The sequence below is a fragment of the Paroedura picta genome, chromosome 3 (genome assembly GCF_049243985.1).
Source record: "Paroedura picta isolate Pp20150507F chromosome 3, Ppicta_v3.0, whole genome shotgun sequence".
Taxonomy (NCBI): Eukaryota; Metazoa; Chordata; class Lepidosauria; order Squamata; family Gekkonidae; genus Paroedura; species Paroedura picta.
The window spans coordinates 6,428,189-6,450,127 of NC_135371.1; the positions used below are offsets into that span (position 1 = coordinate 6,428,189).

Sequence of the window (21,939 nt, forward strand, 5' to 3'; positions counted from 1 at the left end):
GGCTTTTATTTACAGGGGATTCTTGAAAAACTCACTTCAGTTCCTAGGTCTCTCCAGCCATTTACTATTTACAGATTCAGGCTGTAAATATTATTTTAGATCTTTTTGTACTTACCAGACTCGCAGGACTGATGCTGGTCTGCCTGTCTGTGCCCCAGAATACAAACAGTTGCTGATAAGTGCTGCCCATAGCCCATAGCCCAGGAGGAACACACACAGACCACTCCCTCCCAACTGCAGTCTGCAGACCTCTACCATTTAGATAGCTGCGTATCTCTAGATTATAACGATCAACTCTTGGAATTACAGCTCATCTGCACAGTGTAAAGATCACCTCCCCAGGCAGAAAGGACTTCTTTAGAGTTTGGATAGGGTTGTTGTGGATAAGAAACAGCAGCGGCGCCTGCCAGAGTGGTATTTTAAGTGAGAAGGGGCTTTTCTATGGTCTCCCTGTCAGCCAACTGTTTGGCAGAAGGGGAAAGCTTCCCCCCTCCTCAAAATGAAAGCACAAGTACGCACACAGACTTTTCTGCATTGATTTCAGAAGGAAATGCCTCCCCCCCCCTCAGCTAGGGGCTGTCAGAGACTCCTTCACAGCAGGCCTGATGGGAGGGGGGAGGAGCGCACTCATCTACCACCTGCCAGCTCTGTCAGGGGTCTGGGGCAAAGTGAGGGAAGTTGTTGGAAGTGAGAGTTAGGTCAGCCCTGAGGCGAAAAGGGATGGCGTGGCCTGTCCAAGCCTCCGTTGTCACCCCTTTTGGCAGCTCTATCGACCTATCCCTGCAATGATCATGGGCAGACTGGCAGTGATGTCGCCAGATTCCCCTGGGCCAGGCTGGGGGGTGGGCTGTGTTACCTCCCTATTGGCCCCATGTCTGGGAGGGGCAGTCTGATATTTGGACTGGCCCCACCCATTCTCCACCCACCTAGGCCTTAGCTTTTTATTATATAGAAGAAAGAAGAAGATTGTAAACCACCATGAGTGTTTGAGAGCAACAGTATAGAAGTTAAAATATAAACATAAAAATAAATAAATAAATACATTGTTGCATTTCCAGAGCAGTCTTCCACCGGGAAGGTGGAAGGCTGCAGACAGGGATGCCAATTCCAGAAAATTCCTGGAGATTGGGGGGCATAGGCTGGGAAGAAATCTCAGTGGGGTAGGGACCGACAGGCCCCACCTGGAGGTTGGCACTGTAGGGAAATCTCTGGGGCCTGATTGGAGCCTCTAAGAGTCCAGGAGGGAGGGGGTGGGAGAGCTCTGCTCCGGAATCAGCCCCTCCCCTCTGTGGGTCGACAGTTTAACTGTCATTCTTCCTTCTCTTTGCCTCTCTCTCTTGTGTTTTCTTTTATTGTTGTGAAGTTAACGCGGAGAAATTTACATGTAACTATGTATTAAACTCAGCTTCAGCTTTCTTAATATAAATACTTATTTATATTATTATATATTATATATAAATATTATATTAAAATAAACGGAACGTGTCCAGAGGAGGGCAACAAAGATGGTGAGGGGTTTGGAGACCAAGACGTATGAGGAAAGGTTGGGGGAGCTTGGTCTGTTTAGCCTGGAGAGGAGACAAATGAGAGGGGATCTGATATTTTTTATTTATTTAAAACCCTTCTATGTTGCCTTTCCACCCAGGGAAGGTCTGCAACACAGGAAACGTCAAAAGATGAAAACATCGACACATTAAAAGCAGCCAGCAGTGTCTTCCATCAGCAATATAATTCAAGTCACCTCCCTCTTAACCTTGAAAGTCTCCCCCCTTTCTATGCTGTAGTTCACTGACTAAAGGGGGGTGGGGGGCACACATATACTGATGTACTTTCTCTGCATGAATCCTCTTACGTACAGTAACACAAGATTAGGGAGAAAGGCCTTGCATCAATCTCAGCATGTATTTTTTTTAATTCAAAGTTTTTGTTTTATTTTCCAAGATTAAAGATAGTACAATACAAGTAATCTACATTATTGATACAGAAAAAAATAGATTGTGCTCTTCATTTAATACACTTAATTCCCCGTTTCAATCCACTTTTAACTTATTTTCTTAGGTAAATCAGATAAGGGCCCCATTGTTTTTGAAGGGCCTCTTCTCTTCATTTGAAAATATAAGACCCCACATAGCTACACAATAGTATGAATTTTTGCCCAAAGCTTATAAACTTTTTCACGTTTCCACCACATTTAGAAGGAGAAGCCTACTTTGTTGCCATCTTTTCAGCATTTGTTTGCATAGTTTTTAACAATTTTAACGGTCATTTTTGGTGTCCCATAACACCTATGAAACAATTTATACTTAACACAATCTTAGAGCCATCCACATTTCCACCACATTTAAGAAAAGAGGCCTACTTAGTTGTACAGAAGAAAAATATATAGGTTGTTATATGAGTATAAGTTATATAAGTGTAAGTTGTTAATACAAAAAATAGTAAAATAAAGTCTTCGTTGGTGACATTTACACCTCCTCAATTAGGTGCCTCCTTTTAGTTATGCTTTAAGTTTAGACTGGGAGTCACTGCGGAGATACGTTTTATAATACAAATTCAGCTAACATAGGACATCTAAGACCCCACACTTACATGATAGTATAGACTTACAATGAGCAGTAAAATATAGTCTTCATCTGTTATTCTTAAACCCACTCCATTAGGTGTCTCCTTTTAGTTAAGCTTTAATTTTGGGCTGGGAAGCACTGCCAAGATAGATTTAATAATACAGATTCAGCTTACTTAGAAGATCTTAGACCCCACATTAACTTCTTAACTGATTATATTGCCTGTGTGGCTACAGAAGAAACGAAAAAGGAGAGAAAGAATTTCAGCCACTGCTTCTCCTTTCTGTTCCCCAGTCTTCTTAAGGGGGTCTCATATCAAGGCTTGCTGCATCTTGTTGTTCCCGTTGACTTGTGTTCTGTCCAGTTGGCCTTTGGCATAGAAAGTGCAGTTGTAGTCTTTCCCTCGGAGTATGCATCGGTGAATCTTGAGGCAGTTGTACCTCCTGGGCTCCAATATCAGTACAGTTTTTTCCCCGAGAAGCTCCTTTAAATCGATTACTTTCCCAGCAGATCCATATATCTTTTGATTGGTTCTTATGTACAGTTGCTTTGGAGTGGCTGTATGTCTTTTTAGGAAGGGTGTCCTTATCTAGGCTGCAAGGCTCAGACATCCCCTTTTCCATCTCCATAGTTTCAAATTTCTCTTCTGCTGGTAGTTTTCCACCTTGTTTAGAGCTATCATCAGCCACTGTTATTGATCCATCATTCCTGTTAGAGACTTCTTCCTTGCCGTCTTGGATCTCCTTGAAAATATTTTTAAGCAAGCCTTCTGTAAATGCTTTCAGATCTTGGGTTTGTTTCTCTATTAGATGAGCCATTCTTTTTAGCATAGACATGTTTTAGGCTTGCAAGTCAGCTAATCTCAGGCAATTTTGCAAATAGCCAGTAGAGGTCCTACAGAGTCCTAACAAAAGCAACAGTCTGTTTTGATCTCCGACGTTTCTGGCACTGGCATGTGACGTATTGAAGTCAGTAAAGCAGTGTCTCGTACTGGAACAGAATTCTCGCGAGATCCTCCCACCACGGCTCTTATCTCTTATCTCCGAAAACCAAAACAAATGCAGTAAGAGCTATTACTAATTGGTTTGAGTTGATTTAAGTCCTACTTCTGCTTAGGGAAGAGAATTAGCCTGCCTCATATCGAGGTGGCTTCAGGCAGAGCCAAAAAGGGGGGAAAAAGAGAAACGGAGAAATACTTGCGTCCCTGTGCGTTGATTGATGTCTTGATATCTTGGAATTTGGCAGATGTCCTCCCCTCAGTTCCCAGCATTCATTTGCAGTAAATCGTAGTAGAGGGTCAAAGTAAATTCTTGAAGGAAGGAAGAAAGAAAGAAAAGAAAGAAAAGTCCAGAATATGGCAGACATCCTCTTCACCCGAAACGCTGACAGCCTGTAATCCAGGGAGATATACTCCCTAAAGGATTGGAGACGGCCCCAAGAATTCCCTAGAACTTCCTGGGTAGAAAGGTGAGGTGGGGTTTGCGTACCCCTCCTCTTTTCTGCCAATTGCTTTCACAATTGACCCCTGTCAGGCTTCAGAGATTGCACTGCAATCCTTTTAAAACGCCATCTTAAGCCACCAATCTCAGCATGTATTGATTTTTAAGAAGGCTTTATTAAATGTGTTTTGGCTCCTCCACAGTCTGAACACTTGGATGTTGATTTTCCCCTCTTGAAGATCGAGTAAACTTTCAGCAGGCAGTGAACCGTTTCCACACTTCGAACCTTTTATGGTTTCTCTCCTTTGTGAATCTTTGCATGTCTATTAAGCTTCACTGCATTAGGAAAGCTCTCATGACAATTGGAGCATTTGTAGGGCTTCTCCCCAGTGCGGAGTCCTTGATGCGAAGCCAGGCTCTTTTTCCATCTGAAGTGCTCCCCAGATTCTGAACATGGATGTGGTTTCTCACTTGTGTGGAGCAGGAGACGTGACGCCAAGACTGCGCTCTGACTGAAGCTCTTCCCGCACTATAAGCATATTCAGGGCTTCCCCCTGTGTGAATCTTTTGGTGTTGAGTGAGGCTGCTGCCGTAAGGGAAGTGCTTCCTGCATTCTGAGCATTCATAGGGCTTCTCCCGTGTGAATCCTTTGGTGTTTAGTGAGGCTGCTGCTGCGAGAGAAGCGCTTCCTGCAGTCTGAGCATTCATAGGGCTTCTCCCCTGTGTGAATCCTTTGATGTAAAGTGAGGCTCCTGCTGCAAGAGAAGCGCTTCCCGCAATCTGAGCATTCATAGGGTTTCTCCCCTGTGTGAATCCGGTGATGTTCAGAGAGGCTACTGCTGCAAGAGAAGCGCTTCCCGCAATCTGAGCATTCATAGGGCTTCTCCCCTGTATGAATCCTTTGGTGTTTAGTGAGGATGCTGCTGCGAGAGAAGCGCTTCCCGCAATCTGAGCATTCATAGGGCTTCTCCCCTGTATGAATCCTTTGGTGTTTAGTGAGGCTGCTGCTGTAAGAGAAGCACTTCCCGCAATCTGAGCATTCATAGGGCTTCTCCCCTGTATGAATCCTTTGGTGTTTAGTGAGGCTGCTGCTGTAAGAGAAGCACTTCCCGCAATCTGAGCATTCATAGGGCTTCTCCCCTGTGTGAATCCTTTGATGTACAGTGAAGCTGCCACTGCAAGAGAAGCACTTCCCGCAATCTGAGCATTCATAGGGCTTCTCCCCTGTGTGAATCCTTTGATGTAAAGTGAGGTAGCCCCTGTAAGAGAAGCGCTTCCTGCATTCTGGGCATTCATAAGGCTTCTCCCCTGTATGAATCTTTTGGTGACTAATGAGGGTGGCACCGCCAGAGAAGCACTTCCCGCATTGTGAGCATTCATAGGGCTTCTCTCCTGTGTGAATCCTTTGATGTACAGTGAGGGTGCCCCTGCGAGAGAACCACTTCCCGCAATCTGAGCATTCATAGGGCTTCTCCCCTGTGTGAATCCTTTGATGTAAAGTGAAGCTGCCACTGCAAGAGAAGCACTTCCCGCAATCTGAGCATTCATAGGGCTTCTCCCCTGTGTGAATCCTTTGATGTACAGTGAGGTTGCCCCTGTAAGAGAAGCGCTTCCTGCATTCTGGGCATTCATAAGGCTTCTCCCCTGTATGAATCTTTTGGTGTCTAATGAGGGTGGCACCGCCAGAGAAGCACTTCCCGCATTGTGAGCATTCATAGGGCTTCTCTCCTGTGTGAATCTTTTGATGTACAGTGAAGGTGCCCCTGCGAGAGAAGCACTTCCCACAATCTGAGCATTCATAGGGCTTCTCCCCTGTGTGAATCCTTTGATGTAAAGTGAGGCTGACCCTGCAAGAGAATTGCTTCCCGCAATCTGAGCATTCATAGGGCTTTTCCCCTGTGTGAACCCTCTGATGCACATTGAGGTAGTTATGAGAAAAGAAGCTCTTGCCGCATTCCAAGCACTTATGAGGCTTCTCCCCTGTGTGAATCCTCTTGTGTTGATTAAGGTTGGATTTGTGAAAATAGCTCTTGCTACAATCTGAGCATTTGTATGGCTTCTCCGCATGGTGACTATGTTGATGCAAAAGAACTTGGACTCTTTGCTTGAAGCTCTTCCCTTGCCCCAGGGAACCATATATTTTCTTGCCTACTTGAATCTTCCGGGCTTTCTTGACACTGGAGATACCAATAAACACTTTTCCATTAACTGGGCAATTCTTCTGTCCTTTTCCATTTTGTAGTTTGCTCTGGACTGGGGTGTCAAACCTTTTGCTCTTCCGGCAGGCCGCACTGCCCTTCCTCCACTTCTGCCATCTTTCCCGTTTTCTTTTCAGCTGCCTCCGAGGTTCATTTTGATCCCATGTTTCTGCCTTCAGATCCTCATCTCCTTCTGAAGACACCCCTCTTGGTTGCCCCTGTGCCTCAGTCTCTGGCACATCTCCTAGTGGAAAGAAGAGAGAAAGAAAACCAGTAAGATCTTGTAGAAAGGCAGACCGCTCTCCTCAGCCTGTCATTAGCCAATGGGACTTTACCCAGTAAGAAGTGGAACTCTGCAAAAGGGAAAGGGACAGGGAGAGGAAGGGAGGTGGGGCAGAGGGGACCCGAAGCGTAGACCAAAGTGGCACTATTGGGAACGGCTGTGGGTCAGGGTGGGGCACTGATAGGCAAGCACACAGCCCTGAGTTCAATCCCCAGCATCTCAAGTTGAAAGGTCAGGGGGTGAACTGAATTGTATTAGCCCTCTGAGGAAAGGCTGTGGGAGTAGGGAAAGTTCAGCCTGGGCCCTTCCAACTCTATGGTTCTCTGCAGTCCAGGTCTCTTAGGCCAAGTACTTTCAAGGCATCCCAGTCCTCATATCTTTTTGGCCTGAGTTTGAGGAGATATTTTTCCCTTTGGGTTTAGTGAGGGAGAAGTCAGCCTTTTTCTGCCTCCGTACAAAATTCTTCCATCTTCAAAAATCCCCTAATTTTCAACATGTACTTATTTATCTGTAAAATTTCTAAGCTGGTTTTGTAGGGAACCTCTACATGAAGGTAAAGGTATCCCCTGTGCAAGCACCGCGTCATGTCTGACCCTTGGGGTGACGCCCTCCAGCGTTTTCATGGCAGACTCAATACGGGGTGGTTTGCCAGTGCCTTCCCCAGTCATTACCGCTTACCCCCCAGCACGGCTTACAAAATGAAACATAACTAAAACGGAAAAGGTTTTAAACCCAGCTCACAAAAACACTCCCCCATAAAAAATAACCCCGCATCCAACAGCAAAAGATGTAGCAGCTTAAGATAGATATTAACTCTCCTCTACAAAAAATGGGGAAGGTAAATGCCACTAAAACTTTAATTTAAAAGCTTGGGTAAAGATAAACAGTTTGGCCTCTAGGTCCTAAGAGAACCCCGAGGCTTCTCCCACAGGGAAGTTAGCACCCTTGGAACTTGCCTGTGAGCATCAGTCCTCCCCTCCCCTCCCCCCTCCCCCAAAAAGCAAGCCAGAGCTTGTAAGGAGCATCTTCGCAGGCGGTCTGGGCAGGAACAGGTAAGGCAGTTTCTCCAAGTGACCTGGCCCCAAACGAACTGATACTCCACGTTCCCTGTATTGCTTCCCCCTCTTACCTGAGAAGGGGCCACCTGCACACCCTCCTGATTCCTCACAGGTGTGGAGGATCCACATTTCTCTTGGATGGAGCCGTGCATCAAGGAATGGTCCAGGGACCCCAAGTCCTTCAAGGGGAACAGAAAACACCATGAAGGGATTTTGACTTTCCAAGGAGGTTCATGGTGGGGTTAATCTACCTGCCCTTTTTAGGACTGGGGGCATTGGGAATGTAGAATCATAGAATCATAGAGTTGGAAGGGGCCATACAGGCCATCTAGTCCAACCCCCTGCTCAACGCAGGATTAGCCCTAAGCATCCTAAAGCATCCAAGAAAAGTGTGTATCCAACCTTTGCTTGAAGACTTCCAGTGAGGGGGCGCTCACCACCTCCTTAGGCAGCCTATTCCACTGCTGAACTACTCTGACTGTGAAAAACTTTTTCCTTATATGTGTGTATCCAATTGGCCTACAAGACCTTTGATTGCAGCTTGATTCCAGGGGTGCCAACTTTCCTGTGGGAGAACGAGTTCCCGGAGGAGATCAGGGCCCTGACGGAACTTAAACAGTTCCGCAGGGCCTGCACAAAGGAGCTCTTCCGCCAGGCATTTGGTTGAGACCAGACACAATCAACAACGACTGGAAGGCCCCTGCTCCCCCCCCTGCCCCCCCTCAGAAGTCCACCAACATGCTCTGGACCTGTTTGTATTGTTGCCTTGTTGTATTGCCTATATTATTTATACTATTACATTGTTATATGGTTATTATTGTAAAGTTATTCACGTGATATAGATGGTTTTATGAACTGTTGTTGTTCTTATGTAAACCGCCCTGAGCCCCCGGGGAGGGCGGTATATAAATATATATAAATAAATAAATAAATAAATAAATGAATAAATGAATAAATGAATAAATGAATAAATAAATGAATGAATAAATGAATAAATAAATAAGTGCAAACACCAGCATTCATAGGAAACAAGCAGGGAGCTTATTCTGAGACCAGCCTGAGGTAAATGTTAGTATCAACCAGTTGTTGCAGAACGTTAGGTCTTCAACAGGACATGCCTAAGGGAAACTTTCTCTCAGGCAGATTGGCAGCAGATAAACAAATCTCCGGGATCGTGGACAGAGGGTTGCAATAGGAGAAAGAACATCAGACCGCCGACAACTTACTTGTGGAGTCCCACAGGGAGCGGTCCTCTCTCCTATCCTATTCAACATCTTCATGTGCCCTCTCGCACAACTGGTATGGATGTTTGGGCTGGGTTGCCATCAATATGCAGATGACACCCAGCTCCTCCTCCTGATGGATGGCCGCCCTGACTCTCCCCCAGAAGCATTAGCCAGCTGCCTGGAAGCAGTGACGAGATGGCTCAAGCAAAGTCGTCTGAAGCTCAATCCTTCAAAGACGGAGGTCCTGTGGCTGAGTAGGAAGGGCCCATGTGAGGCCATACGCGATCAGGGCCCAGTGTACCTGAGGGATCGCCTCCCTGCCTACACCCCCAAAAGAGCCCTGCGCTCCACTGCTACCAACCAGCTAAAGGTCCCTGGCCCTGAAGAAGTCCGCCTGGTCTCAACCAGGGCCAGAGCATTCTCTGTTCTGGCCCCCACCTGGTGGAACGAGCTCCCGGAGAAGATCAGGGCCCTGACGGAGCTTACACAGTTCCGCAGGGCCTGCAAGGAGGAGCTCTTCCGCCAGGCATTTGGTTGAGACCAGATATATATAACCAACAGCGACCAAAGGGCCCCTGTTCCCCGCCCTCCCCTCGGAATACCACCTATACACTCTGGACCTGTTTGTATGTTGCAACGTTGTATTGTTTATTGCTTATACAATTATAATGTTATATGTTTACAATAATTAGTTATTATTGCACGGCTATTCAAATGTTTTATAGACTGTTCCATGTATTGTTCTTATGTTATTATGTAAACCGCCCTGAGCCCCCGCGGAGGGCGGTATATAAATATAATAAATAAATAAATCAAATTAAAAAAATTCCTCTGCTACAACCCAGTTATGGGCTAGACCCGGGAAACCCTACAGCAGGGGTAGTCAAACTGCGGCCCTCCAGATGTCCATGGACTACAATTCCCAGAAGCCCCTGCCAGCATTCGCTGCCAGCGAATGCTGGCAGGGGCTCCTGGGAATTGTAGTCCATGGACATCTGGAGGGCCGCAGTTTGACTACCCCTGCCCTACAGGGAGTGTAATCCTAATTGGGTCTCCTCAGAACCCTACTCAAGTTTGCACAATGGAGCTTCCTCCTGTAACGTGTTCTTAGGCAAGCGCTGGGTTCCCCAGTCAAGGGAACGTCATCGATGAACTGCTATCTCCACAGGTACCTGCAATTCACACTCCTGGCAAACTAGCCTCTGCCCACCAGGGCTTCCATCCCTCAAAGCCCAGATGAAAAGATCTCCCCACAGTGATGGCCTGGAGTGGTGACAGATGCTCTCTCCTGTTCTTTATTCACGATAAACGGGCCAGGATCCTTACCCAGAGAGGCCACCGCCTCGTAATTCTCCTGCATGACTCCCCAGTAGAGGGCTCTTTGGGCCGGATCCAGCAGGGCCCATTCCTCCGGGGTGAAGAACACGGCCACCCCCTCGAAGGACACGGGGGGCCCTGAGGGAGGATGTCCACCGTTCCCCTTCTCTGACGATCCAAGAGGGTTCCCACAAGAAAGCAAAATCCCACAGGGGAGTAAGTATGGAATACATCAGACTGACGGGAAGCAACATTAAACGTGTCTTTTCAGACTCAGAAGTGAAGCATAATTTGGGAAAGTCACAGGGGTGCCCTCTAAGGACAATACTCCAACTTTTTAAGTAACATAAAACATTCAGGACCTCATCAGTACCAATTTCGAAAAGTGCATCAAATAGGCAATCCACACAGATTATTCACACTGGGGTGATCCCATCCCAGTAGACCCACCCCGGAAGTCTCCTGCCTAAACCATTCAGATCCAGCTGAAGTATTCAGACCATTCAAGGAAGTCCCGAAAATCAGGAGGCCAATGAGCAATAGAACCAGGTTTGCTTCTGCAGTCACACGAGAGGCTCCCCTGGGAAACAGGAGGAGGAAGAGGGGAGGGGAGGGCCTGAAGGGGTCCCTCCCAAGTTCCCCCTTCCAGGATGTCGGGGGAAGGGGTGAGGTTTGAGGTGACGCTTGGAGGAGCCTGAGAGAGGAAGGCCACCAGGAACATTTGAAGCAAGGCCTGAGGCCCGTCAGTGTGTGTGGGGGAAGCTTGAGCTGAGGCCTCCCAGGTGCTTCACTCCTCAGCCTCAGAATCAGACCTCACCCAAGGACACAGCAGAGATTCTTCCCTTTTCTTTCCCTGAAAGAGCCCCAAATTATTCTCCCCCTCCTCCAGTCCAGTCAGGGAGGAAAAGCCCACGAGAGACTCCCCTTTCCCAGTACTGCTCTCTCCTCCTCACCGGACAAGGGGGGACCTGCACACCTTCCCGACCTCTCACAGCTCTGGAGGAAGCGCATTTCTCCTGGATGGTGCGGCGAATCCAGGAATGGTCCAGGAACCCCAAGGCCTTTCGGAGGAAGAGAAAACACCATGAAGGGATGTAAAGTTTCCAAAAGCTTTTACGGTATCAAGAATTCCCCCAGACTTTGAGAAGGAGGGGATCGTACAAAATATTTGAAAATGGCCAAAGTCACGCCTCGTGATGGAAACAAAACAAACAAAGCCCCAAAGCCAACAGTATTACGAAGCTGTTAGCAGATGTTATTCAGGAGAAACACTGAGGTAAACTAGCAGACAGTATTGAAGAGAAATTCTAAGGCACAAACTTTGAGGGAAGAACTCTGAGGTAAAAACTATTAAGAGACAGTTTGGCATAGTGGTTAAGAACGGGAGCTTTTAATGTGGTGAGCAGGGCTTGATTCCCTTCCTCCACATGCAGCCAGTTGAGTGACCTTGGGCAAGTCACAGCCCTGACAGTACTGTTCTGGCAGAGTGGTTCTCTCAGAGCTCTCTCAGTCCCATGTACCTCACAGGGTGCCTTTTAGGGGGAGAGGAAAGGAAGGCTGCATTGCGACTCCTTCAGGTAGTGAAAGCGGGGTATAAAACCTAAATATTTTTCATGAGTGGTGGGAAGTTAGGTCTTTATCAAGACATGGCTTTACACCATATAAACGCATTCCTCTGCTACCACTCAGTTACCTGCTGGACCTGTCAAACCCTACAGGCCGTGCAATCCTAACCAGGTCTCCTCAGATACCTACTCAAAGGGGCTTCCTCCAGGAAGGTGTTCTCAGGCAAACACTGTGTAATGTCTCAGTATGCTCGGATACAGATTCATGATAAAAAGGCCAAGATCCGTACCCAGGGAGGCTGCCGTCTCATAATTCTCCCGCATGACTTCCCAGTAGAGAGCTGATTGGGCCGGATCCAGCAGAGCCCATTCCTCCCGCGTGAAGAACACGGCCACCTCCTCGAAGGACACGGGGGGCCCTGAGGGAGGATTTCCCCACGTCATCTTTTCTGACGGCCCCTGAGGATTCACACAAGAAAACAGAATCCTCAGGCGAGACACAGGAAGGAAAAACAGAAAAGTCAATCTAAAAAACACTCAATGTGTCTTTTCAGACTCCAAAGAACAACCCAGAAGCCATATATACTCTGGGAAAATGAGGAGGTTGCCATCTTGGAAAGATGCCTCAAGCCCTACGGATCGAGGGGAGCGTGCCTAGCTGGGCTTCAATTCAGTCCAGTTGGCTTCCCACTTGCCTGGGATTCAGTAGGAGCAGAAAAAGACCGACTGTTCCCTTACCTGTAATAACATTCCAACTGTGCTCCCTCCGAGAGCCAGAAGTGTGTTAAGAGCAGGGGATTCCAATCTGGCGAGCTGGGTTCGATTCCCCATTCCTCCACATCCAGCCAGCTGGGTGACCTTGGGCCAGTCACAGTCCTGTTAGTTCTGTTCTCACACAGCAATCCTGTCAAAGCTCTCAGGCTCACCAACTCATAGGGGAGAGGAAGGGAAGGTGAATGTAAGCTGCTTTAAGACTCTTTGGGGCAGTTAAAAGCAGGGGATAAAAACCAACTCTAGTTCTTAATACAAAAAAATGGGTCTGCACAGTAGACCAGCGCAGGGGCTCATAGGAACTGAGGTCCATGGACATCTGCAGAGCCAGAGCTTGGCCACCCCTGGAGTGGTGGTTAGGAGAGGTGACAGAGAGCCAGCTGTTAAGAGCAGGGGCTTCCAATCTGGCGAGCTGGGTTCGATTCTCCATTCCTCCACATCCAGCCAGCTGGGTGACCTTGGGCCAGTCACAGTCCTGTTAGTTCTGTTTTCACAGAGCAATCCTGTCAGAGCTCTCGGCCTCAGCAACTCATGGGGGAGAGGAAGGAAAGGTGAATGTAACCTGCTTTGAGACTCTTTTGGGCAGTGAAAAGCAGGGAATCAAACTAACGCGTCTTTATGCCAAAAATGGGTCTGTGTAACACAGCAAGTATTCAGTCTCGGCCCTCCCTCCCATAATGCCGTAAAATCTGCCCCACTTGAGCTGATAAGCCCAGCCGGTGATTCTGGGCCTGCCACTCCCTCAGGCTGGCCTACCTCACAAGGCTGTCATTGTCAGGACTATATGGAGGAGAGCAGAACTATGTGGTGTGGCGTTCTGGGTTTTCATTGGGGAGAACTGTAGGGTTACACTCCGTGCTTGCTTCTCAGGGCTTCTGCAGCTGCAAATGTGTGTGGCATGGAAAAGGGAGCATCGGAGCATTACCTGCATTTTTAAATCTATCAACGCTTTGCAGCTGCCAAATTTCAAGAAAAAAAACCCTGGGTCTGAAAAAGCCACGGAAAGGAAGTGACAAGATTTACCACCCGTGCAAAGGTCCAGCTCAAGGATTTTAGGACTTTGTGCTTACGGGGCGGGGGGGGGGGGCAAACTGAGGGTCTCCACATGTCCATGGACTACAGTTCCTATGAGCCCCGGCCAGCGGCACATGGGAACTGTAATCCATGGCCATCTGCAGAGCCCCAGTTTGTCCACCCCTGCTGTCGTGGTTAGGAGAGGCGGCAGCCTCGGATCTTCTCTAACAATAAGCGCCTGAACCCCCATCAGTGGAAAGTTCCCCCTCCTGCAATCGGGTGGGCGAGCAGCCTCCCCCCTCCTGGAGCCGCCGCCCCCTGCCCCCTCCCCCCTCCCCCCTCCCCGTCCAGGCAGCACCCTGATCTCCCCCCACCCCTTCCTCCCCCCTCGCCTGCACCCACCTCGGCTGCGCCCCCTTCCAAGAGGCGAGTCCTCCCTCCCTCCCTCCGGCCGGCCGGGGAAAAGGGGCTCCGGGACGCTCCTCCCGGGCACAAAGGGCGGCGGATCTCCCCCGCCCGTCCCCGCCTCTCTGGATCCCCCCCCCAAGACACGCAGGCTCAGCTCCGCCCCTGCGTTTGCGCGGCATTTTGGGAGTTGTAGTTCCCTGCAGCAGAAGCCAAGGGGCAGATGTTTGGGGAAGGAGCATCCCCCCCCCCCCAGGGTATTCGGGCTCTCCTTCCTTTGGGATCCTTCCTGCGCCTCCAGGCAGCCTCTGCTGTGGCGGGCAACTTGACATGGGCAGGTGCCTTTCAAGAGAATAGAGGAGCCTATCTGGAGTAAGCCTAAGGTCTGGGTTCAAGTCCGGCATCTTATTGCAAATACTGGGTCCCTCCCCAGGGGTAGTCAAACTGTGGCCCTCCAGATGTCCATGGACTACAATTCCCACGAGCCCCTGCCAGCAAACACGGTTACAGATGAGCTTTCCAGAGCCCTGTCTTCAGAGATGTGAATGAAAATCCGACTGGAGACTCTTCTTAGGGGGAGTTTACATGGCAACCAATTCCTCCTGGTTCTGCATTCAACATCATTTCCCTCCTTCCTGTGAATTAGGCCACAGGCACAAAAATGGCGCCCTGCCTTAATCCACACGGGGTAGTCACAGTACACAGGTGTCCACCCTGCTCCTTCTGTCTCCATTTTTTCACTGCTGATAAAATGTTTTGTGCCCACATGCCTCTTTCATGGTTGCTGAGCTGGATTTTTGTACACTGTTGTTTACTACCCAAAGGAGTCTCAAAGTGGCTTACAAATACCTATTCCCTTTGTCTCCCCACAATAGACAACCTGTGAGGGATGTGGGGCTGTGAGAGGTCTGAGAGAACTGGGAATGGGCCACAGTCACCCAGCAGGCCTCAAGTGTCTCAAAGCATTATCCAATCACCTTCCCTTCCTTACCCCATAGTAGACTCCCTGTGAGGGAGGTGGGGTAGAGAGCCTCACTTGGAAGTTGGCAACCCTAAGAGGAGGTCTCTCTGTGCACAGCAGGCTTGACCTTAATCAGGTTTTTTAAAATGGCTTTTATTTACCAGGGGATTCTTGAAAAACTCACTTCAGTTCCTAGGTCTCTCCAGCCATTTACTTGTTCACTATTTACAGATTCAGGCTGTAAATATTATTTTAGATCTTTTTGTACTGACCAGACTCGCAGGACTGATGCTGGTCTGCCTTCCTGTGCCCCAGAATACAAATAGTTGCTGATAAGTGCTGCCCATAGCCCATAGCCCAGGAGGAACACACACAGACCACTCCCTCCCAACTGCAGTCTGCAGGCCTCTACCATTTAGATCGCTGCGCATCTCTAGATTATAATGATCAGCTCTGCAGGCAAAAATAGCTCCATTGAAGGCCGGACTCTGAGGCATTGAATGATTTTGACATCCCACCTTCAAACCTCCAGGAATGTTTCCAACCCAGGGCTGGCCAATCTCCAGGCGGGGCCTGGAGAGCTCTTGGAATTACAGCTCATCTGCAGAGTGTCAAGATCACCTCCCCAGGCAGAAAGGACTGCTTTAGAGTTTGGACAGGGTTGCTGTGGAGAAGAAACAGCAGCGACGCCTGCCAGAGTGATATTTTAAGAGAGAAGGGGCTTTTCTATGGTCTCCCTGAAGTTAAAAATATAAACATAAATAAAAATAAATAAATAAATTGTTGCATTTCCAGAGCAGTCCTCCACCGGGAAGGTGGAAGGCTGCAGACAGGGATGCCAATTCCAGAAAATTCCTGGAGATTGGGGGGCGTACCCTGGGAAGAAATCTCAGTGGGGAAGGGACCGACAGGCCCCACCTGGAGGTTGGCACTGTAGGGAAATCTCTGGGGCCTGATTGGAGTCTCTAAGAGTCCAGGAGGGAGGGGGTGGGAGAGCTCTGCTCCGGAATCAGCCCCTCCCCTCTGTGGGTCGACAGTTTAACTGTCATTCTTCCTTCTCTTTGCCTCTCTCTCTTGTGTTTTCTTTTATTGTTGTGAAGTTAACGCAAATAAATTTACATGTAACTATGTATTAAACTCAGCTTCAGCTTTCTTAATATAAATACTTGTTTATATTATTATATATTATATATAAATATTATATTGAAATAAACGGAACGTGTCCAGAGGAGGGCAACAAAGATGGTGAGGGGTTTGGAGACCAAGACGTATGAGGAAAGGTTGGGGGAGCTTGGTCTGTTTAGCCTGGAGAGGAGACAACTGAGAGGGGATCTGATAACCATCTTCAAGTATTTCAAAGGCTGCCATGTAGAGGATGGAACAGAGTTGTTCTCTCTTGCCCCGGAGGGACGGACCAGAACCAATGGGATGAAATTAATTCAAAAGAAATTCCGTCTAAACATCCGGAAGAAGTTCCTGACAGTCAGAGTGGTTTCTCAGTGAAAGAGGCTTCCTTGGGAGGTGGTGACTTCTCCATCTTTGGAGATTTTTAAGCAGAGGCTGGATAGCCATCTGACGGAGAGGCTGATTCTGTGAAGGCTCAAGGGGGTGGCAGGTGACAGTGGATGAGTGATAGGATTGGGAGTGTCCCGCATAGTGCAGGGGGTTGGACTAGATGACCCAGGAGGTCCCTTCCAACTCTATGATTCTATACTCAACCACGATGAAGAAACTTCAAACACTGCTACATTAAAAGAAGAAGAGGGAATATCCTGCATCTAGTGAAAGCTGTGATGTTGTACCAAGGGAAGAGACAGGCTGTCCACATTTAACAGGCACCCCTGCACCTGGGAACTGAACCAGCGCAGCTGGGAGGGCACAGAAGAGTGGGCTGGAGAAGAAATGGGAAAGGGCATAGATTCAGATGAGTAGCCGACTTTAAGAGCGGAGCATAAGTGAGGGAAGCTCATGTTAACTTAATTGCATTGGGGGGGTTGCAGGGGGTGACGTGGTATGATGTCACTTCCAGTGAGTGTGTGTCTGATGGCGCTTCTGGTGTCATGTGATTTCCAGGGGTGTGGCAGGGAGGTGTGGCCTGCTGACATTAAGCCTGAGGAATGGCTCAAGGGTTTCTCAAGGGTATAAAAGCTGAGAAAGGGAGGTCTAGGGCAGAGGTGGCCACACCGTGGCTCTCCAGGTACTACAATTCCCATGAGTCCCCGCAAGCACAGAAAACAAATCTTTGGAGCTCTGAGTAGTTTCCTGGCGGTACAACAAAATCTGCTCCCTGCTTGAGTCTTCGTTTATTTATTTAAAACCCTTCTATGATGCCTTTCCACCCAGGGAAGGTCTGCAACACAGGAAACGTCAAAAGATGAAAAGATCGACACATCAAAAGCAGCCATCAGTGTCTTCCATCAGCAATATAATTCAAGTCACCTCCCTCTTAACCTTGAAAGTCTCCCCCCTTTCTATGCTGTATTACACTGACTAAAGGGGGGGCACACATATACTGATGTACTTTCTCTGCATGAATCCTCTTAAGTACAGTAACACAAGATTAGGGAGAAAGGCCTTGCATCAATCTCAGAATGTTTTTTTTTTTTAATTCAAAGTTTTTGTTTTATTTTCCAAGATTAAAGATAGTACAATACAAGTAATCTACATTATTGATACAGAAAAAAATAGATTGTGCTCTTCATTTAATACACTTAATTCCCCGTTTCAATCCCCTTTTAACTTATTTTCTTAGGTAAATCAGATAAGGGCCCCATTGTTTTTGAAGGGCCTCTTCTCTTCATTTGAAAATATAAGACCCCACATAGCTACACAATAGTATGAACTTTTGCCCAAAGCTTATAAACTTTTTCACGTTTCCACCACATTTAGAAGGAGAAGCCTACTTTGTTGCCATCTTTTCAGCATTTGTTTGCATAGTTTTTAACAATTTTAACGGTCATTTTTGGTGTCCCATAACACCTATGAAACAATTTATACTTAACACAATCTTAGAGCCATCCACATTTAGGGAAAAAAGCCTACTTAGTTGTACAGAAGAAAAATATAAAGGTTGTTATACGAGTATAAGTTCTATAAGTGTAAGTTGTTAATACAAAAAATAGTAAAATAGAGTCTTCGTTAGTTACACCTCCTCAATTAGGTGCCTCCTTTTAGTTATGCTTTAAGTTTAAACTGGGAGTCACTGCGGAGATATGTTTTATAATACAAATTCAGCTAACATAGAAAATCTAAGACCCCACACTTACATGATAGTATTCTCCTTTCCGTTCCCCAGTCTTCTTAAGGGGGTCTCATATCGAGGCTTGCTGCATCTTGTTGTTCCCGTTGACTTGTGTTCTGTCCAGTTGGCCTTTGGCATAGAAAGTGCAGTTGTAGTCTTTCCCTCGGAGTATGCATCGGTGAATCTTTGAGACAGTTGTACCTCCTGGGCTCCAATATCAGTACAGTTTTTTTCCCGAGAAGCTCCTTTAAATCGATTACTTTCACAGCAGATCCATATATCTTTTGATTGGTTCTTATGTACTGTTGCTTTGGAGTGTCTGCATGTCTTTTTAGGAAGGGTGTCCTTATCTAGGCTGCAAGGCTCCGACATCCCCTTTTCCATCTCCATAGTTTCAAATTTCTCTTCTGCTGGTAGTTTTCCACCTTGTTTAGAGCTATCATCAGCCACTGTTATTGATCCATCATTCCTGTTAGAGACTTCTTCCTTGCCGTCTTGGATCTCCTTGAAAATATTTTTAAGCAAGCCTTCTGTAAATGCTTTCAGATCTTGGGTTTGTTTCTCTATTAGATGAGCCATTCTTTTTAGCATAGACATGTTTTAGGCTTGCAAGTCAGCTAATCTCAGGCAATTTTGCAAATAGCCAGTAGAGGTCCTACAGAGTCCTAACAAAAGCAACAGTCTGTTTTGATCTCCGACGTTTCTGGCACTGGCATGTGACGTATTGAAGTCAGTAAAGCAGTGTCTCGTACTGGAACAGAATTCTCGCGAGATCCTCCCACCACGGCTCTTATCTCTTATCTCCGAAAACCAAAACAAATGCAGTTAAATCTATTACTAATTGGTTTGAGTTGATTTAAGTCCTACTTCTGCTTAGGGAAGAGAATTAGCCTGCCTCATATCGAGGTGGCTTCAGGCAGAGCCAAAAAGGGGGGAAAAAGAGAAACGGAGAAATACTTGCGTCTCTGTGCGTTGATTGATGTCTTGATATCTTGGAATTTGGCAGATGTCCTCCCCTCAGTTCACAGCATTCATTTGCAGGAAATCGTAGTAGAGGGTCAAAGTAAATTCTTGAAGGAAGGAAGAAAGAAAGAAAGAAAAGAAAGAAAAGTCCAGAATATGGCAGACGTCCTCTTGACCCGAAACGCTGACAGCCTGTAATCCAGGGAGATATACTCCCTAAAGAATTGGAGACGGCCCCAAGAATTCCCTAGAACTTCCTGGGTAGAAAGGTGAGGTGGGGTTTGCGTACCCCTCCTCTTTTCTGCCAATTGCTTCCACAATTGACCCGTCAGGCTTCAGAGATTGCACTGCAATCCTTTTAAAACGCCATCTTCAGCCACCAATCTCAGCATGTATTGATTTTTAAGAAGGCTTTATTAAATGTGTTTTGGCTCCTCCACAGTCTGAACACTTGGATGTTGATTTTCCCCTCTTGAAGATCGAGTAAACTTTCAGCAGGCAGTGAACCGTTTCCACACTTCGAACCTTTTATGGTTTCTCTCCTTTGTGAATCTTTGCATGTCTATTAAGCTTCACTGCATTACGAAAGCTCTCATTACAATTGGAGCATTTGTAGGGCTTCTCCCCAGTGCGGAGTCCTTGATGCGAAGCCAGGCTCTTTCTCCATCTGAAGTGCTCCCCAGATTCTGAACATAGATGTGGTTTCTCACTTGTGTGGAGCAGGAGACGTGACGCCAAGACTACGGTCTGACTGAAGCTCTTCCCGCACTATAAGCATATTCAGGGCTTCCCCCTGTGTGAATCTTTTGGTGTTGAGTGAGGCTGCTGCCGTAAGGGAAGTGCTTCCTGCATTCTGAGCATTCATAGGGCTTCTCCCGTGTGAATCCTTTGGTGTTTAGTGAGGCTGCTGCTGCGAGAGAAGCGTTTCCTGCAGTCTGAGCATTCATAGGGCTTCTCCCCTGTGTGAATCCTTTGATGTAAAGTGAGGCTCCTGCTGCAAGAGAAGCGCTTCCCGCAATCTGAGCACTCATAGGGCTTCTCCCCTGTATGAATCCTTTGGTGTAAAGTGAGGCTGCTGCTGCAAGAGAAGCGCTTCCCGCAATCTGAGCATTCATAGGGCTTCTCCCCTGTATGAATCCTTTGATGTAAAGTGAGGCTGCTGCTGCAAGAGAAGCGCTTCCCGCAATCTGAGCACTCATAGGGCTTCTCCCCTGTATGAATCCTTTGATGTAAAGTGAGGCTGCCCCTGCAAGAGAAGCGCTTCCTGCATTCTGGGCATTCATAAGGCTTCTCCCCTGTATGAATCCTTTGGTGTTTAGTGAGGATGGCACTGCAAGAGAAGCACTTCCCGCAATCTGAGCATTCATAGAGCTTCTCCCATGTGTGAATCGTTTTATGGAAAGTGAGGCTGCTGCTGCGAGAGAAGCGCTTCCCGCAATCTGAGCATTCATAGGGCTTCTCCCCTGTGTGAATTCTTTGGTGTCTAGTGAGGTTGGCACTGCAAGAGAAGCACTTCCCGCAATCTGAGCATTCATAGGGCTTCTCCCCTGTATGAATCTTTTGGTGTCTAGTGAGGGTGCCACTGCAAGAGAAGTACTTCCCGCAATCTGAGCATTCATGGAGCTTCTCCCCTGTGTGAATCCTTTTATGAAAAGTGAGGTTGCTGCTGCGAGAGAAGCCCTTCCCGCAATCTGAGCATTCATAGGGCTTCTCCCCTGTGTGAATCCTTTGATGTAAAGTGAGGCTGCCCCTGCAAGAGAAGCGTTTCCTGCATTCTGGGCATTCATAAGGCTTCTCCCCTGTATGAATCTTTTGGTGTCTAATGAGGGTGGCACCGCAAGAGAAGCACTTCCCGCATTGTGAGCATTCATAGGGCTTCTCTCCTGTGTGAATCCTTTGATGTACAGTGAGGGTGCCCCTGCGAGAGAAGTGCTTCCCGCAATCTGAGCATTCATAGGGCTTCTCCCCTGTGTGAATCCTTTGATGTAAAGTGAGGCTGCCACTGCAAGAGAAGCACTTCCCGCAATCTGAGCATTCATAGGGCTTCTCCCCTGTGTGAATCCTTTGATGTAAAGTGAGGCTGCCACTGCAAGAGAAGCACTTCCCGCAATCTGAGCATTCATAGGGCTTCTCCCCTGTGTGAATCCTTTGATGTAAAGTGAGGCTGACCCTGCAAGAGAATTGCTTCCCGCAATCTGAGCATTCATAGGGCTTCTCCCCTGTGTGAATCCTTTGGTGTTCAGTGAGGCCGCTTTTGTAAAAAAATCGCTTCCCACATTCTGGGCATTCATAGGGCTTTTCCCCTGTGTGAACCCTCTGATGCACATTGAGGTAGTTATGAGAAAAGAAGCTGTTGCCGCATTCCAAGCACTTATGAGGCTTCTCCCCTGTGTGAATCCTCTTGTGTTGATTAAGGTTGGATTTGTGAAAATAGCTCTTGCTACAATCTGAGCATTTGTATGGCTTCTCCGCATGGTGACTGTGTTGATGCAAAAGAACTTGGACTCTTTGCTTGAAGCTCTTCCCTTGCCCCAGGGAACCATATATTTTCTTGCCTACTTGAATCTTCCGGTCTTTCTTGACACTGGAGATACCAATAAACACTTTTCCATTAACTGGGCAATTCTTCTGTCCTTTTCCATTTTGTAGTTTGCTCTGGACTGGGGTGTCAAACCTTCTGCTCTTCTGGCAGGCCGCACTGCCTTCCCTCCACTTCTGCCATCCTTCCCGTTTTGTTTTCAGCTGCTTCCGAGGTTCATTTTGATCCCATGTTTCTGCCTTCAGATCCTCATCTCCTTCTGAAGACACCCCTCTTGGTTGCCCCTGTGCCTCAGTCTCTGGCACATCTCCTAGTGGAAAGAAGAGAGAAAGAAAACCAGTAAGATCTTGTAGAAAGGCAGACCGCTCTCCTCAGCCTGTCATTAGCCAATGGGA

General features: G+C 47.5%; 2 protein-coding genes across 2 annotated transcripts in view; both read right to left on the reverse strand.

Annotated features, from left to right (window-relative positions):
• Positions 1-1,888: 1,888 nt before the first annotated feature.
• Positions 1,889-21,939, reverse strand: part of LOC143834211 (uncharacterized) — a 56,323-nt gene continuing 36,272 nt past the window's right edge. Inside the window, 3 exon segments of the mRNA XM_077330828.1 lie at positions 1,889-4,637; positions 4,639-6,445; positions 7,614-7,721. Of these exon segments, the coding sequence (XP_077186943.1) occupies positions 4,337-4,637; positions 4,639-6,445; positions 7,614-7,721 (2,216 nt within the window). The 3' untranslated portion in view covers positions 1,889-4,336.
• On the reverse strand, positions 17,402-21,610 carry LOC143834354 (uncharacterized; the record flags this gene model as incomplete). The annotated part of the gene is given in 3 exon segments (XM_077331122.1): positions 17,402-19,878; positions 19,880-21,507; positions 21,509-21,610. Coding segments are annotated over 3 exon segments (1,863 nt in total), but the record flags the coding sequence as incomplete, so codon positions are not given.